The sequence below is a fragment of the Vanessa tameamea genome, chromosome 15 (assembly GCF_037043105.1).
Source record: "Vanessa tameamea isolate UH-Manoa-2023 chromosome 15, ilVanTame1 primary haplotype, whole genome shotgun sequence".
NCBI classification, from domain to species: domain Eukaryota; kingdom Metazoa; phylum Arthropoda; class Insecta; order Lepidoptera; family Nymphalidae; genus Vanessa; species Vanessa tameamea.
In genome coordinates, this window is record NC_087323.1 from 6,207,690 (window position 1) to 6,221,801 (window position 14,112).

Below are 14,112 nucleotides of genomic sequence, written 5' to 3' on the forward strand. Positions count from 1 at the left end.
AAGCTTGTTTAAAAAATAAAATTTACATTATTCTTTAACTTTTACAGTCAAACTTATTCAAAAAAACATTGCGGCTTATTTTTAATAGCTGAAATCAACAAAGTTGGAACTTGAGAGAAATAATAATTTTAGAAATCGTACATACGTATTTTGTACATAGAAAATTTAATTCAAAGCGCTTTATCATATTTCTACTTAACACGACAACCTGTCATTCCAGGATTTTATAACATCGTCGACAACTGCACGTTTTACCATCTGAAGGTAAGGTAGAGATAAAGGTATCTGCTATGATATTGGCGTCGGTGCGAGTTGTCGCATTATAAAAGTCCCGTATCGTTGGGGAAAGCTGCTAGATATGATAACGATATAATTTTATTGATAACGCTCGGTGAGGCATCGATCAGTCGATATGATCGCTTGCTGTTTGTCGTACGGAACTGACCGTTCAATAAATAATAATTAGACTTCACACATCTTATCGACAGAGATTTAAGGCAGTAAATGGATTATGTTCTTCCGTCGGTACTGATTAATGTTTTATTCAAGTATCAAAGTTAATTAGACATTTGTTCACGATTGCGTTGCTTTGTGTATCGTGGTGGTTGGTATATAATGAGAATGATGGGTGACGAACAGATGGGTTACGGAGACTACTACAACTACGACAACAACTGGTCAATCATTCCTGCGGACTATGGTGCTGATCCGAACTGTCAGTACAGACAACCGCAGGTAGAAGAAGACTATCGCTATGGCACTTATGCGTAAGTAGTTATTATACTGTGCAGTTTGTTAAACTTTACAAAATCCATGTATTCAAATTATGTAACTCTAAAAGGAGCAAGTATATGGTTTTATTTTTAAGTATCGTTTAAATATCAGTCGTCTCAGCAGTTAACACAATATACCCATTGTTATCGATAGAGGTTAAAAGCTATATACCTATAACATACATTTTCTATATGTGGTAACATTATGCAAAACCGTAGTATGTGAGTAAACCTTGCGTTAAGTACTATCAGTTTCAGTCTCAATCCCTTGTGAAGTTTGTCCACTGTTGCGGGTGACATGTATAATAAAAAAATATATTGAAACAAGTTTATTAAAACTATTGTAGTATTCAATGTATAAAAAAATGAAATATCATATATAAAATTATTGTCGGAATCATGGAGTCCGGGGCAACTCAAAGTTTGATGATGCCCAATCTACATTTAGTATTGTCTATTGAAATTATATATTTACCTATACTATGTTATGAGAAAAAATAAGGAATTCCTTATTTTTTAACATGAGCTGAAAACGGTTGTATATTATTGACCTAAATATAGATATAAGTAGATTATACAATATTATAATAGAATTAAAAATAATGTTCATCATTAATTCCAATATTTAATTAAAAATAATACCTACGTGACATCAGGCTATCAGTTACTGGAAAATGTGACAATCGTAGAAATATCACATAAATAGGTAGCTTTTGTACCTGAGTGCATGGAAATTGACTATGAGCACGGCGTATAACTTTATTGCACACAATGCTTCACTTTACATTACTACACTACGCTATAATATTGAAATAAAAAAATATCGAATCTGTCTTTTTGACTATGAACGAAGAAAAGGGCACGATAAATTAAACGTAATGATAATTTTACTATCATATTATTTATTTTAATCAAAACAAGGTTTAATAAAAATTATAAAAATGTTTTGTCTTGCTACTAATACAATGATAAAATTAAATTGTTACTATTACACTTATGACTCCATCATTTCATAGGAAGTATGAATCATATGTACATTAAGCTGTTTGATAAAGAATATTAGCGTTATGGTCAAATTAGGAAAGTTGAGTTTTATGGTCAAATTGAGAAGTTTCTTCTAAATTTTTTTTTATCGACTGGAATTCACTATTTTTATACATTATACAGTAAGTAACAAAACTGAACTTTATAAAAAAATGTTTCGCTTGGTTGGCGTTCCTTGCGTGTTCTACACCAATCGTTCCAGTAGCAGTGAATCGCTGTGAGTACCATCGAACTCGTAATCCGTCAGCTGTGTCTTCTCCCATGCCTTCGTGGAGCCCTTAATTGGTTTGGAAGCCCTCTTCGCGGCTTGTCGTGCTTACGATCGTTTAGGCCGAATACGCCTAACCAGATTGCCATAACAAAATATTCGTGAAATCTCATCGACTTTTACTCTCGCTTGCCGTAGTAAAGTTTTCGTTATTGGGAAACTTTGTACATCGTAAATTTTCCATAAGTAGAATAGGTGCTGACGGACGAATATTATGTATGATGTGTTTTTGTCACGAATACTGAAAGTAATTCATTTCATTACGTTTTTGTCGGCTATAAGCCCCGGTAGCCTTGATTTAGCAGGCTTCGTTGTTTGTAATTGAGGCATTACGTACGTAAATTGTCATGTAATTTGTTTTGTCAGGCGGTACTGTAGCAAAGAGGTAATGCCAGTCTGGTCATAGGGTAGTTTTTTCTCGCGATAAACGGCGCTTGGTACGAATCGCGCGGGGGGCACGGTACAATATAATATACCGTCTAAACTTTTACACAAATTACTTTCCTATCGTGTCGGCTATCAGCCCCTATTATTTTATCATTACCATTGCAAATATGAAATGATCGTCTCTTTGAATTTAGCTCCTAATGCTAGGTTTTGATATTTATGTAAGATATTATATAGTCAGTAGATTTCTTTTATTATTTACCGACGTACATTTTTTATTCTAAAGAACCATAATCTAATAAATCATTATTACAGAACAATAAAAAATCAAGGGCAAAGAGATATTTGTTAAACACCTGGCCGAATAAACACATTTCAACGGTACATAGGTACTTATTATAGCGTATTAAGGGTTATTTAACGTAGTATCGATGATGATGTCATGCTGACCGTTTACGGTCATGGTGGCCCATGTTAGGAAGATGAGCCTACTTCGTAGGATATATCTAGTATAGTGCACAAGTATGTGCGCAAACACACGTGCAAATTCAACACTCCCGGAAAGAGTTCAGGCTCAGGATCAACAGCTTTACTTGCTTTCCGGGGCACGGTAGTGTAAACACTTATAACTTCCAGACTCCCTACTGTTATTGAGAATTTTTTGATAGAAAAACTCAATAACTATTTATCAACCCGGTATCGGTTTGAACCAGTTTTTTTTAAATAAGTAATTTGATTCAGTATTTTCGGATATATTAAAATTAATTTGAACCATTGTATTAGTTTTAGGGTATTATGATAATAGGTACATTATCATTATCAAGGGACAAACTAGTCATGTTCTAATGGAGCCTACACTTTTCTTAAATGCCGGCAGCGCAATTCTAAGCCTTTCTAGGCCAACATATGTAAATATGTCTATGGGTGGGGTAGTCACTTTCCATCAGGTGAACCACCTGACAGTTTGCCACCTACGCCATAAAAAACTATTATATATATTATGTATATATTTTTATAGAGGAGAGTACGTAGATTTTTTTTTATAATAAATATTAAAAATAACTTGTCGGGCTTAAATGTTAATTTCATTCAATCAAAAGAATTTATAGCGAGTCGCTAGTATACAAATAAAACTGTATATTCAAAATTAATACATAGATACAATGTAGCAAAACCTATGAGATTTCGAAATATATCTTTCTATTAGTTCACTTCAACGTTTTCGTGAGTCAATTTCATCAGTTTGGTAAGCTAATGTATTGAAATTGCTCGAACACTCAGTATTACTTTTCGTGTAGTTTGTTTTATGTCTAGCATTTTAGAATTGTATGTCGCATTTAGAGATTAGTAGGTATTTGAAGAAACCACAGTTTTCACTTAAATTTGTTTGTTCGTGTGTCAAATTTTAACTTTGATAATTTTGTAGAAGCTTCTCTTAAGTTCATATATTTAATATTATATAAGTTAATTAGTTGATGTACCTTTTCAATTGATGGTCTTGATAGATAGATAAAATAAAATAAAATAGAATTATTTTTTTATTAATGCAATGCATGCACCCAGCATGCCATCGGATTAATAAAGCATGCAAGCATGCTCTCGGAAAAAATAATTACAACCATCGTTAACCTTTTTCTTTTCACTAATGTGAATGTCCATCATCCCTAATTTGGAGCAATTTTGCTGTAGTACTCTAGCATTACTTTCCAGATATGTACTGATCTACTGAGAAAAGGGATATGGTTAAAATTTGTTATTTATTTTGATAAGGATATATATTGTGTGGCAAATTAATTGAGCTAAAGAAATGGTTATTTTATTTAATAATAAAAATAAGTTATTTGTAGATATAAAAATATAAAGATAACTTCGAGTAACTATTTCGAAGACTTTTAAAATCTATCATAAAAAGTTTTGGTATATACTATACGTTGTAGTCTTTGTCTCAAATTATTTTGGAGTTAGGCATTCTATTCTATACTATATTAAAAAAAAAACAAACAAAAGTATAGTACATTATGCTCTGCTGAAACTACACAACTGATTATATGGTAAAGCTAAGCTATGTTGTGAAATCGTGTTTTTTGCATATAAATCAGAAAACAAAAAACCAATCACCGACGTTATAATATTACTATGATTTAGAATACAAAAAATTAATATCAACATTTAAGATACATAGTTATACGAGTAGTATCGGATGATCGTAGAAAAGTAGCAGAGGGCGCGAACACCTGCCGCCCTCCCCTTACAAATCTGGCCCTCGCAGCTTACCTCAATACAGTATAGGCAAAATTTACATGCTGCGTGGTGGTATATTTTTGTTTTTCTTTTTCAATGAGTATAACTAATCGATAACGTTAAATAAATGAAAAACATTATCAAAATATAAAAGCTTACAAGTTTTATGTCTCCAATAATTTTTTTTTTAATCTGTAAGCTGAATAATTAATTTAATCTTGGTTTTATATATAATCTTAGCAATCGCAAGGGTAACAATTGAATAAAATGTGTACTACTACTTTCTAACAATTAATTATACAAAAATGTATATTTTTTTGATTTGATTGTTAATAAGAAAATAAATTGTTAACAATATACCTATATATGTTATCGAATTGTTTCGCATATACTTTACGAAAGCAAAACGTCGATTATAAAACGATGGGTAGATATTTTAAAAACTCATTCTCAATAAGTCAATTAAACATTTTAAATCGGTGCGCTGCACGCCACTTAGGGGTTGGTTCCTAATATGAATAATTGCCCTTTGTTATTGTTGCCCTTTAACGCATCGGATACTTTAAGCGCATCACTTTTAGAATAATCGTAATATTTGAAAGTTAATTTGAAATTGTTAATAGTAAGTATTGCAACCTTAGTTTATCCCAAAAACACATATTATTACCTTTTTAATGATTACATACCATGGCGATGAAACGTCATAAGCGATCGACATAAATAATATATTTAAAAAAAAATAAAAATAAATAATTCGGCGCTTCTTTCATGTCTGCCGTCTGAGGTGTATTTGAATCTTAAAAAAAAATTTAATAATTAAAAAAGGAAAACCTTTTTATAAAAAAAAACTTGAGTATTATATTTTTGTATTTCGTAAAGTATTCATAATTATTTCCGAAGACAATTTCTGGTTACAAAAAGAAAATGTAGCATATGGAACGGATTATAAACACCTGGACTAGAACGAACACTCAAAACCTTTAAATGGCACTTAAACAATAAGGACATTTAAGACTTTTGTGGTTATGAGATAAGGGTAGGGTGAGCTGAAGTTGGAATTGTCTTTGAGTAATTGATTCGTATTTATTGTGTCATTTCATTAGCAATTAAATTCTTTTGTCAAATAAAATCACTCTAACGATCACTACAATGGCGCGGTGATTCATAAAAAATATCTACTGATATAAAAACGAATGAAAGCATTTGTTAGTATGGATGTTTTATACTGAAACTAAACTTGCACCCGAACGGCTGATATAAATCGATTAAAATGAATTTCGATAATGTAGTTAAAAAAAATCATAATTAAAATTTGATTTCATTTATAGGGTTTAGCAGCCGGTACGTACGTAATAAAATGAAATAATGAAGCCGATTGAGATTTTTTAAACGTATTTAACATTTGAGACGCCAAACTATCTTATTTTTAAAATGTACCGTCTTGCAATTCATCCTCATCTACCCATAAAATGAATTATTATAATATTAACATTTTTTTATTATTTTTCAACTATTAATCCTAGTAATTATATAAAAATCGAGTTTTCTTATCAAGTTTTAGTTAGTTCAAAATTGCACGAGTTATTTTGCAGGATTGGACGTAATATTCTTTTGCATTGTTTAAGGTAATTATTTGTTGCACACCTGCGAATGCTAATCCCTTCGGATAAACGATTACTACCACACTAATAAAAAACAGATGCTCGAGAATTTTCAAGAAAGGATTTCTAGTTGTGTCGCGTTGTACTTAAAAATTAGTTGATTAATCGAAAAAAAAAAATGTTATTAATTTAAACGAAATATAATATTTTTAAATATTAGATAGTAATTTGACTTGAATTGAATTTGATAAATAAAATATAATATTGTTTTAATGTAATGTAGTATTTTTTCTATTGTATCGAGAATAGTTTTCAATATTTTCAGAAATACGACCTAAATCCGATACTAATGGAATCTATTATGCTAAAAAACATCCGTAAATAATGTCATTAGGAACCATTTGGCTGTAATCAGCCTCATTATCATTCGAAATGGATTCATTAATAACAAAATTTGGATACGGTACAGACTTACCGCGCGTACCATTTCAAATTTTGAATATTCAATCAAAACTATATGAACTCATACAAATATATATGTCCTATTTATTCGTTAAAAAACCGATACAAGTTATTAAAGCCAGTATCTTTAAAGTTGATAGGTATATATATATCAAAATATCTAATTACCTATTGACAAATTATTTTTACGTTGTTAGTAACTCAACGGGTCGAGCTTTAGTAAATTAGTTACATATAAACAATACCAAAAACTAGAACAGCCAGGAGATGAAACAATGCGTCAGCGCACACGTGCAAGTCATAAACTGATAAATGCAGGTTTTGTACCTGTTCATGGAACTCCATCGTACTTTGTATTGTTTTTCGAGAGGCATTGTGCTAAGTATTAGCACATGTGCAACTTTACGTCGGAACTGAAAGATAGACTCTTTATATTCTCGTCTGTTTAAATACCTGCGACATTTATAGTTTTTATTATTATAATTTAAATTGTGCACATTTATTTAACATATAATAACCCCAAAATTGAATAAAAAATGTGACCATACTTAAATGTTAGGTGTAATAAATAGGCAGTGTATAAATACGTTCCCATCATATTGTACCAGAAAAAGCTCTAAAAAATCACCATGAGCTTACATCAAGTTATTAAAAACACTCTAAATGAATATCGTTATCCGGGCATTTAGAGCGGCGTCCATAACGAACCCGGCTCAACAATGGGCTTAACGCGCGCACTCATTACAAAAGCAACATAACGTAACGCTACGTCGAAAGCTCCTCTATTCAAAAGTATACTCCAGTTTTTTTTGTTGGGAAGGCTTTGGGAGCGATGCGATTGGTTTGTTTATGACCCGCCCAGTCGAACGAATGCTGTCATTGGCCGAGGTCTGTGGAGCACCCTCAAACTGAGCTGAGTAGGCTGTCGAAGTACGAGGGCGGTGCGGGGTGTTCTTCACCCCGAGGGCCACTCGAGGGTTGTTTAGTACGAGCGCAGCGTCGCGAGACGCAGCACGTGTTTACGCGGGTGTTTCGTGTTAGTTTTCCAAGATTATTCCGAAGGCGAGTTCTCCCGGTCGGGAGATGAAGTGTGAGGAGGGTGAAAGTGCGCGTTCGCCGCCGCCGTTCTTGCCGCCGGCGTCCTTGTTAGCATGGAGCCCTATTTTGCTGCCGCCATGGGGACCTGCTTTCTTACCAGCTCTTTATCCGGCTGCTTTTCGTTCCGCTTTCCCAGGGTAAGGGTCGATCTGCGATTTCATATGTCAGATACGTGTCATATATGTACTGTTATAAAAAGTTATTATATATTATTTTCTTTTGGATTTATATTACTCAAACATAAAAACTATATTGTGTTTCTAATTTTTGAAAGCAATGTAGGAAACTTCAGTTATATTAGAAAACAAATATTTCATTGTGATAGCCGTTTAAAATGAAACTTTAATTGTATGATTCTTATAATTATTTGAACCATCACATGTGACAGTTTTCTTGCATCCTAGTGAGAGCTTGTTAATAGTTATGTTTACAACCTGCTAAAGGCCGCCGCCGCCCGCTTATATAGTCGTTCATTCATATCGTCACGTACAACACCCTGGAACATTTCACAGCTACATGTAATTCTGATGTTTTAATAGACATCTGACTCTTTAGTCCTTTTTGAGTATTCGTCGATCTTTTATTTGGGTCACGTATTCTGGAGAGGTTCTCACTTAACAAAGTACTGTCATCAATTCATGATGGAACTTGTGTGTTTCTTTTCAATTATGCCCCCTTGAGTCGTTTTTGTTATTTGTAAAGATAATATTTGTTGAAAGATTTACGTTCTTGGAATATAAGTAGGATACGTCTTTTAAGAACGAATTTTCTCGTGATTCCTTTATTACAAACATTTTTCTTTATATTAGTGCATAATTCAACATTAGTTTTTCCTTACAGCTGTATTTAGGCGCAGTTCATTGATATGTCTGCATGAAATAGATTTTCAACCTTAACAACCGTTTTTGGCAACGGTTTACTAGCGATTTGATTATTATTTATGCGAAATGTTGACGCGTTTATAAATCCCATGATTTTGATTCATAATCGTTATAAAAATGACCGGGGTGGACTCTCACGCCAATCACGGGATAAGAAATGCCGGTCGACGGCTCTATTCTACTCTGCCGGAACCAAACTATTATGTATATAAGATCATTTTTATTTGCATAAATCACACTAATGTAAGATGCGATATAATAAAATGAATTATCTTTTAGAATTAACGCGTTTAAGTCTTTAACAAGCGTAATTAATATATTCGTAGTCGCATTTTTACGTATGTATTAAATTAAAGGAATGAATAATATATCTGAGTTTATTTACTTGATGTGTATAAAATGGGTATGTTTATTTTATGCATTTTAAAACAAAACTGTTACTATAAATATTAATGTTGTTGCAGGTTACTTGATAGTATGAAGATGCCGGGTCAACGGCCAGGATTTCAAATTTCTGATATTCTGGGCCTTAATGAAGCTAAAGGCTTAGAAGTGCCCGCGCAGGGCAGCTTGAGCTCGCTCGAGTTACCGCCCTACGCGCCGCCTCAGCATTATTCGCACGAACTATTAAGACATCATCAACCTTGGCTTTCTTTGGATCAACACGATGGCACCGGTAAGCAAAATACCCATGAATCATATTTTGGGAATTTAATTAATATAAAGTAATATTATAGCTTATTATTATGAAATATTATGAATTATTATTATGAAAGGATCGAATAAGTTGTTTTACAATCGTAACTTTATATGGCAGAACATCCAATATGGAAAGACTAGCTCAGAGTATATATGTCAACTAGCTTAATTAGCCATCCAATTAAACGCCCAGCCATTTTACGTAAGTACTAAGAGTAGTTACGATGTAGAAACCATTTAAAAAAAAACTGTACATAGGCGCGATATTATATGTATTTAGCATGTAACCAAATCATTATGTTCTAACCTAAACTATCAATATAAATATTTTTATTTACATGAGAGTCCCTATTCTATGAACGGAATATAAATTGGCTAAGTGTCATTCAGGCCGCTGGTTGAACAGAGCCGTTTTGTAAAGTAGCTAGGCGTTTAATTGGATGGCTAATTTAATCAGTTCATTGCGTACAGTACACTTCTATTCCGGTCAAGGATATAAGTTTGGTTTTCCTACATTAAAATTTTAGTCACAATTTTTAAAAGACCTTTCTCGTTGTCTGTAATCGATCGGATTGGTTTCAAGTTACTCTTGTGAGTATATTGACAGTGCTTTCTATGAAGAGCAACTTTAGATAATGATGCTCAGCGTGAGTTTATGACAGCTTTTCACTAAACAAGTGCGGTAATATCACACGAAAGCAGAACTCCACAAGAGTAGCTCTTGTAACGTTTTTTAGACATATACCATATATATGGTATAAGTATAAGTATTCTTTTTATATTAAAAAAATAATATTATATACGATGCGGAGAAAACTAATATTATTTTTATTTATCAGGAATATTTATCGTTACTGTAATACTCGCACATATCATGCTTAACTACAAAGGAAAAATATTTTAACCTGTCTTTACGAAATGACATATTTATCCAAAGATAACAGATAAAATGTGATATTATGTAGAATGTTATTTGTGTTACATAGGAAAAATCCATCAACAATTCGCTGCGTGTATACAAAATACTTTATTTAAAAACAATTTCAACCAACTTCAACGTTGGAATAACGTTAACAAATACATAATTTAGCGATAAAACTTCAATTTGGATATCTTCAAATTTATCACTCTCAATGAAGACAAGTACCTAGACGAATTATCATACACAAATATATTGACCCACTCGAATATAATAGGTGTTCGGTAGTCGGCGTCGAGAGGGCGAGATTATTTTTTGAAATGCTCCTCCAATCGAGTGCCTTCAGCCGCTAATCTGTGGTTGTCATTAATTATGTTTATCGCTTATCTAATATTTCGGCACTCGTTGATTTGATTGCTTGTTCAAAAATACTAATCCGACGTGTCGTGATTAAACAATCCAAATAAAACCGGTAATTAGCTCACGAGGCAAATGGTATTATACGTTTTTGGTCATTGTTTTTTTCCAGTATTATCTAATAAGTTATCTTTTAGAAAGCATATTGATAAAAATTCAATTTTTACATGTTATGCACAGTTTATCATAAATTAATTCTGAACTTATTTTAAATCAGATTTAATTATGAGAATGCTTAAAAATCAAAGTCTGTTACAATATTAACTGTATTAATACATACTAATTGTACAGACAGATATTCATCGTTGTTAATGATTTTCTAAATTAGTATTTTATTTTTTAATGACCTAAGAAATTTCCGTTTGAAGAAGTAGTTTTTATTTTAAGGAAGTTCTTATATATAACAAATGTGATAGTTTTATCGAATTTCGTTTAAAATGGGGAGCATGATGTCACGCCCTTAGATTGGGGGCTAACCGATTGTTTAACTTTAGAGGGGTGCGATGCGGAACGAATTTGTCACCAATAGAGAATTGGGAGGCAGCTGGCTATCAATTACAGTGTTTGCGGCTGTTAGGGATGCTATTTGTTCATTATTTGATGATAGTTATAGATTCCATTGTTGTCCCGGTAATGGTTGTTGTTTAGTGAAGAGATACACTCGTTATATAAACTGTCTGTAGTTTTCTTTTTTTAAATCTAAACTACGATAATGCTAAATGCTCTAAAAATGAATAGGAATATGTGATTAATATATCATATTTAGTTACTTCAGATAATATTAGTGAGGTAACATCATATTATATGATTTTTATTTTGTGGAATATTGAAGTATAGTTGTGGAATATTATTTAATTAAACTGTAGGACATTAAATTCTTTATATTTAAATTGATTGCTTCCTATACCTACTATACACAAAAAAGTAGTACCTATTATCTCCGCGAGATACGCTTAGTGCTATAGACGTTCTCAGAACAATAGTACAGCTGCCGATGGGTGGGTGTCTCCCCTCTCTCCCCACCGTTACCACGCCCAGCCTCCTCCCGCCTTCTGACACATCCGTGTGAAACTGTGTCCAATATGTAAGGGGAAAATGGAGAACAAATGAACAATGCTTTATTTGCGGTGATTTTTTCATGTTCCATTATTCTTTTGCGAACGTTCTCTAGTTGGAGTTAAATAGAGCGACCCTAACAGATTAAGTGGAGATTTAGATGCGAATAACATTGAATATGATTTGAACTACAAGTATTTGAAATGTGTAACAGTCAATAAAAGCGATTGGAGCTTACCGAACTATTAAACAGTGCTTAAATATAACATACACATATTACATTTCTGGATACATAACATTTTTTATATTTGAAATGTTTTATATTATTATCAATTACAATTAAACTTTTTGTTTTAGGTATTATTGGACAGCAAGCGAGTCCGGATAGTACGTCTCGTGCATCTGAACTCTCTTATGTAGGCCCGGCGGCATCGTCTCCGACTGTTGTTGACGCCCGTCACGATCAAGACCACGATCACGACCACGACCATAGCTTAGAACACGATGACGACAACGATCATGATCAACCACCAACAGGTAACGACTCCGGTCTCTCACACAAGAAACGTAAACGTCGTGTCTTGTTCTCTAAGGCCCAAACATATGAACTGGAAAGACGGTTCAGACAACAGAGATACCTATCCGCTCCAGAAAGAGAACATCTAGCGAGTTTAATACGTTTGACGCCGACGCAGGTGAAGATTTGGTTCCAAAACCACAGATACAAAACGAAACGGGCCGTTCAAGAAAAAGGTTCGCATGATTTAAACGTTGGTGGTTTGAATTCACCGAGACGTGTAGCTGTTCCAGTACTCGTGAAGGATGGTAGACCGTGCATCGGAAAGCCGGACGGGCTACCTCCACTTGGCATGTCTCTTCCCCCATATCAGCCGATGCATCATCAGCCGCCGGTCACGGGGCATGGTCCTCAACCAAGTGGCTGTTGGTGGTGAATACGTTTTTAATTTCAAAAGTGGTTAACTAGTCGTTTTAGCCGTTTGCGAAGGCTTTGCAATATTTAAAGACCGGTTTTGCTTTAAGCGATTTGCTCTTGTGAGTACATTTATGTATGCGTGGAGATTCAGTATGTGCCAACGCCGTGCTTATCTATCTGACGCATGCAATCGGTTTATAGCAAACTGATAAGTGTGAAGGTAACATAGAAACAGAATATTGGCATTGGTCTCTTTAAATAATTTTGCAAATTCATCGCAACATTTATTTATTACATAAGTTAAAAAAAATTGAGCGTAATTATTTTTTTTCGTTCTGAGCATATTATGTATGCATAATTTTTGACTACCAGCTCGAATACTATTTGTGACACGTTTACTTTTAGTTGCTAAATGTAAGGTATTGGTTCCTATTTTATTGTAATACCTTAAACTAATAAGAAATCTTAAAAGGACTCCGGACACCAATAATTTTGAAGAATTTAACAAAGATAATCATTTTACATTGTTTTTTTAATTCTTGCCAAAAGTTTTTCTCAAATAAGGTGGTTTTTTTACAGTTAAGTAACAATGATTCAACTTTAGTTTTAAAGTAATTCTATATATTGTAGGAAAAAAGATAACAATTTAATTCAGTCATTAATTGCATTTTAGTGTTCATTTGTAAATTATTGTATAAAGCAAGCAACAATTATTATCTAAGATATCATTATGAAAATGACCAGATTTTATCAGATTGCAATATTTAGACCTAAGGCTCAGTATTATCATAGTCGAATACGCCTAGTGAATAGTTATTTATGTATATTCCAAAAAAATATATTTATGAAATAATTTCGTAGTTTAAACATAGTGTAGATTTTAGAAAATGTATATTGTGTACATATTGATTTACGAAATATATTTGATAAAGAATAATATTTCTTTTTACCAAACTTGTAATTTTTTACATATTTTATGTAATTCTTATTTCTTTTTTATACTTCATAAACATTCCAAGGAAAAATATTATATAAGTGTGGTTCTTCAATACCCTATTCAATGTATGAATTGTATAAATGTTTAAATACTAAGTATATAACTTATGTGAATATTAAATTGATTGATGATATATATATTTTTTATTTTAATTATCCTACGATTCATGATTTTTAAAAAACTAAATAGGTATGAATTATACTCAAGTAAAATAAGTTATAATTTAACAAAAATGTGACGCTACTGTCTTCATTATTGTGATCATTCTTATTTTACTTTTGTTAAAAACCTATTAAGCTTAATTTAACCAGGATCTTTGAAGTTGTAAAAACCTA

The 14,112-nt window shown here is 32.5% G+C and overlaps 1 protein-coding gene across 1 annotated transcript; it reads left to right on the forward strand.

Annotated features, from left to right (window-relative positions):
• Positions 1–394: 394 nt before the first annotated feature.
• Positions 395–13,912, forward strand: LOC113399057 (homeobox protein Nkx-2.2-like). The gene is made up of 3 exons (XM_026638079.2): positions 395–767; positions 9,220–9,431; positions 12,204–13,912. Exons 1-3 carry the CDS (start codon positions 616–618, stop codon positions 12,797–12,799), a joined length of 960 nt encoding a protein of 319 aa, XP_026493864.1. The 5' UTR covers positions 395–615; the 3' UTR covers positions 12,800–13,912.
• The last annotated feature ends 200 nt before the right edge of the window (positions 13,913–14,112 follow it).

Coding starts and splice junctions, on each gene's coding strand:
- LOC113399057 (XM_026638079.2), top strand. CDS start 616: ATGAGAATGATGGGTGACGAACAGATGGGTTACGGAGACTACTACAAC. Junction 768..9,219: donor TATCGCTATGGCACTTATGC/GTAAGTAGTTAT, acceptor ATGTTGTTGCAG/GTTACTTGATAGTATGAAGA. Junction 9,432..12,203: donor GGATCAACACGATGGCACCG/GTAAGCAAAATA, acceptor TTTTTGTTTTAG/GTATTATTGGACAGCAAGCG.